Genomic DNA, 1,894 nt, shown 5'->3' on the forward strand with positions numbered 1-1,894 from the left:
GCAAAAATAATCGGTGACTAGTCGACTATCAAAATAATCGTTTGTGGCAGCCTTACATAGCATTCGCTGTTGCTGTGGCTAATTTTTACATACAACAATGGTGTTGTAGTACCTCGGCATAGTGACAGATCATCACATACAAAGGAGATACGAGGAGATATTCCAAGCCTAAAATAGACCAAGAGGCTGGTGATTTCTCGATTTTGGTTAATTCATTAAACTGGTAACCATTTGTGTGAGTCTGCGCCACAAAGTCAGATAGAGACATGGGTCCAAACTGACTATTAAAAGCTTACCCTACAAAGGGAAGGGTCAAGGACACACGGTCAATTTGCTATAAATTATAAAACGGTGCAAAAATGTGGCCATTTAAGCCATTTTTTGCCTGTAGAGGATGCTTGGCCCTATAAAAAAGTTTGATAACCCCTGATTTAAACGATTGAATAACATCTTTTACTTGTGCGATAACTTTTACAGACAAAAAACCAAACTGCGGCCTCCGCTCCAAGCAACTTAAGTTCCATCTTACTCCATAAATGATTCACTGAACCAACAGCAGCCTTGTCAATATGAAATATTTTCCGACCAGCAAGTTCTAAAGCGTTCCAGATAACACCGCAGTTCATTTTAAGTAAAAGTAGTCCAACAATAGGCATCTTTTAAAAATTTCATTCACATTTCCTTTGGCGTGTTCCTTTTAATTGTTACATGGTCATAAATAAGTTAAAACTAGAGCAAAACAAACCCATCCACACCCACACATATTAAAAAAACTCTCCTAAAACCGCAATGAATGAGCACAAAGCACATCCTATGTAACAGAAGTCTCTTTTCTGCAGCTCCTGCCTTTCATTGGACACAAAGACAGCAGTGTGGGAGACAATGAGATGCAGCCACACCCAGCTCAGTCAGGTAAGACAGACACACAGGCAAATCTCCTGAGACGTGGAACACACTCACATTCAGCCCACGAAAACAAAAACAACAAAGACACGCCCTGCCACTTGGTGTAACATCATAAGATCACATTGTCATGAGTGGCTCTGAAAGGCGGGGGCGCAGACAAAAAGGTATTAAATTTCCTAAAATGATATATCCGACCAACTGGATTACAGAACACTCGACTTTTATGTTTGTTTTAAGGTAAAAAAAAAAAAAAAGCCTTCTGTATTTATTTATAACCTCAGATTTATTGTTAGTACTCAGATTTGACTATTCCATTTCCTGGTACCCGACCTGACGTCATGACTGTGTGCAGCTGCTGATAAACACGTCTTAGATAAGCGGATAAACGGTCAAGCAAATGATTAGTAAAACGTCTCAGTCAATAATAGTTGAGTATTTTGTGATATTTACAGGTACATACAGACATATATATGCCCGTGTTGGTGTTGTTCCTATACCATCATAATAATGTTGGCCCAGGATCAATATTGTAGTTGACCAATAACATTGTCTAAGCATTCAGTATTATAATACTGCAATTAATATTATGAAATTTTTACAATATGTAAAACATCTATGTGTGGGAAAACAGTGTAGACCAAAAAAACCAATCTATATACAAAGTATACTTATAGTCTATATACAAGTAATGACCTCACTATTGATTTATCAGGGGAGGAGAGTCTCATTACCTGAGCGGCAGTGAGTACACGGCAAGCAGCGGAACATCCCGTTGTTGTGCTCTGTGTGGGTCTGTCCATGTTCACATGGAAGACAGATCCCGAGTTCTAGGTCTCTTTCACAGGGCTGATGCACATATGTTCCTGCAAATAAAGGAGAAAACCATCACAAAACTAGCCCAAAACATAAACGCTTTGCACGCCCATATAAACAGCATATTTAGGTTACAAATGATCTTCTTATGGCCTCTGACAGTGGACTCATCTCT

The 1,894-nt window shown here is 39.0% G+C and overlaps 1 protein-coding gene across 1 annotated transcript in view; it reads right to left on the reverse strand.

The window, feature by feature from the left end:
- The window catches only part of tnfrsfa (tumor necrosis factor receptor superfamily, member a), a 22,476-nt gene that overhangs the window by 6,774 nt on the left and 13,808 nt on the right, over positions 1-1,894 (reverse strand). Inside the window, exon 3 of the mRNA XM_005720157.2 lies at positions 1,638-1,769. Within this exon, the coding sequence (XP_005720214.1) occupies positions 1,638-1,769 (132 nt within the window). The remainder of the gene's footprint in view (positions 1-1,637; positions 1,770-1,894) is intronic.

The sequence above is a fragment of the Pundamilia nyererei genome, unplaced genomic scaffold, assembly GCF_000239375.1.
Source record: "Pundamilia nyererei isolate P.nyererei 1_Seehausen unplaced genomic scaffold, PunNye1.0 scaffold00002, whole genome shotgun sequence".
Lineage (NCBI taxonomy): Eukaryota > Metazoa > Chordata > Actinopteri > Cichliformes > Cichlidae > Pundamilia > Pundamilia nyererei.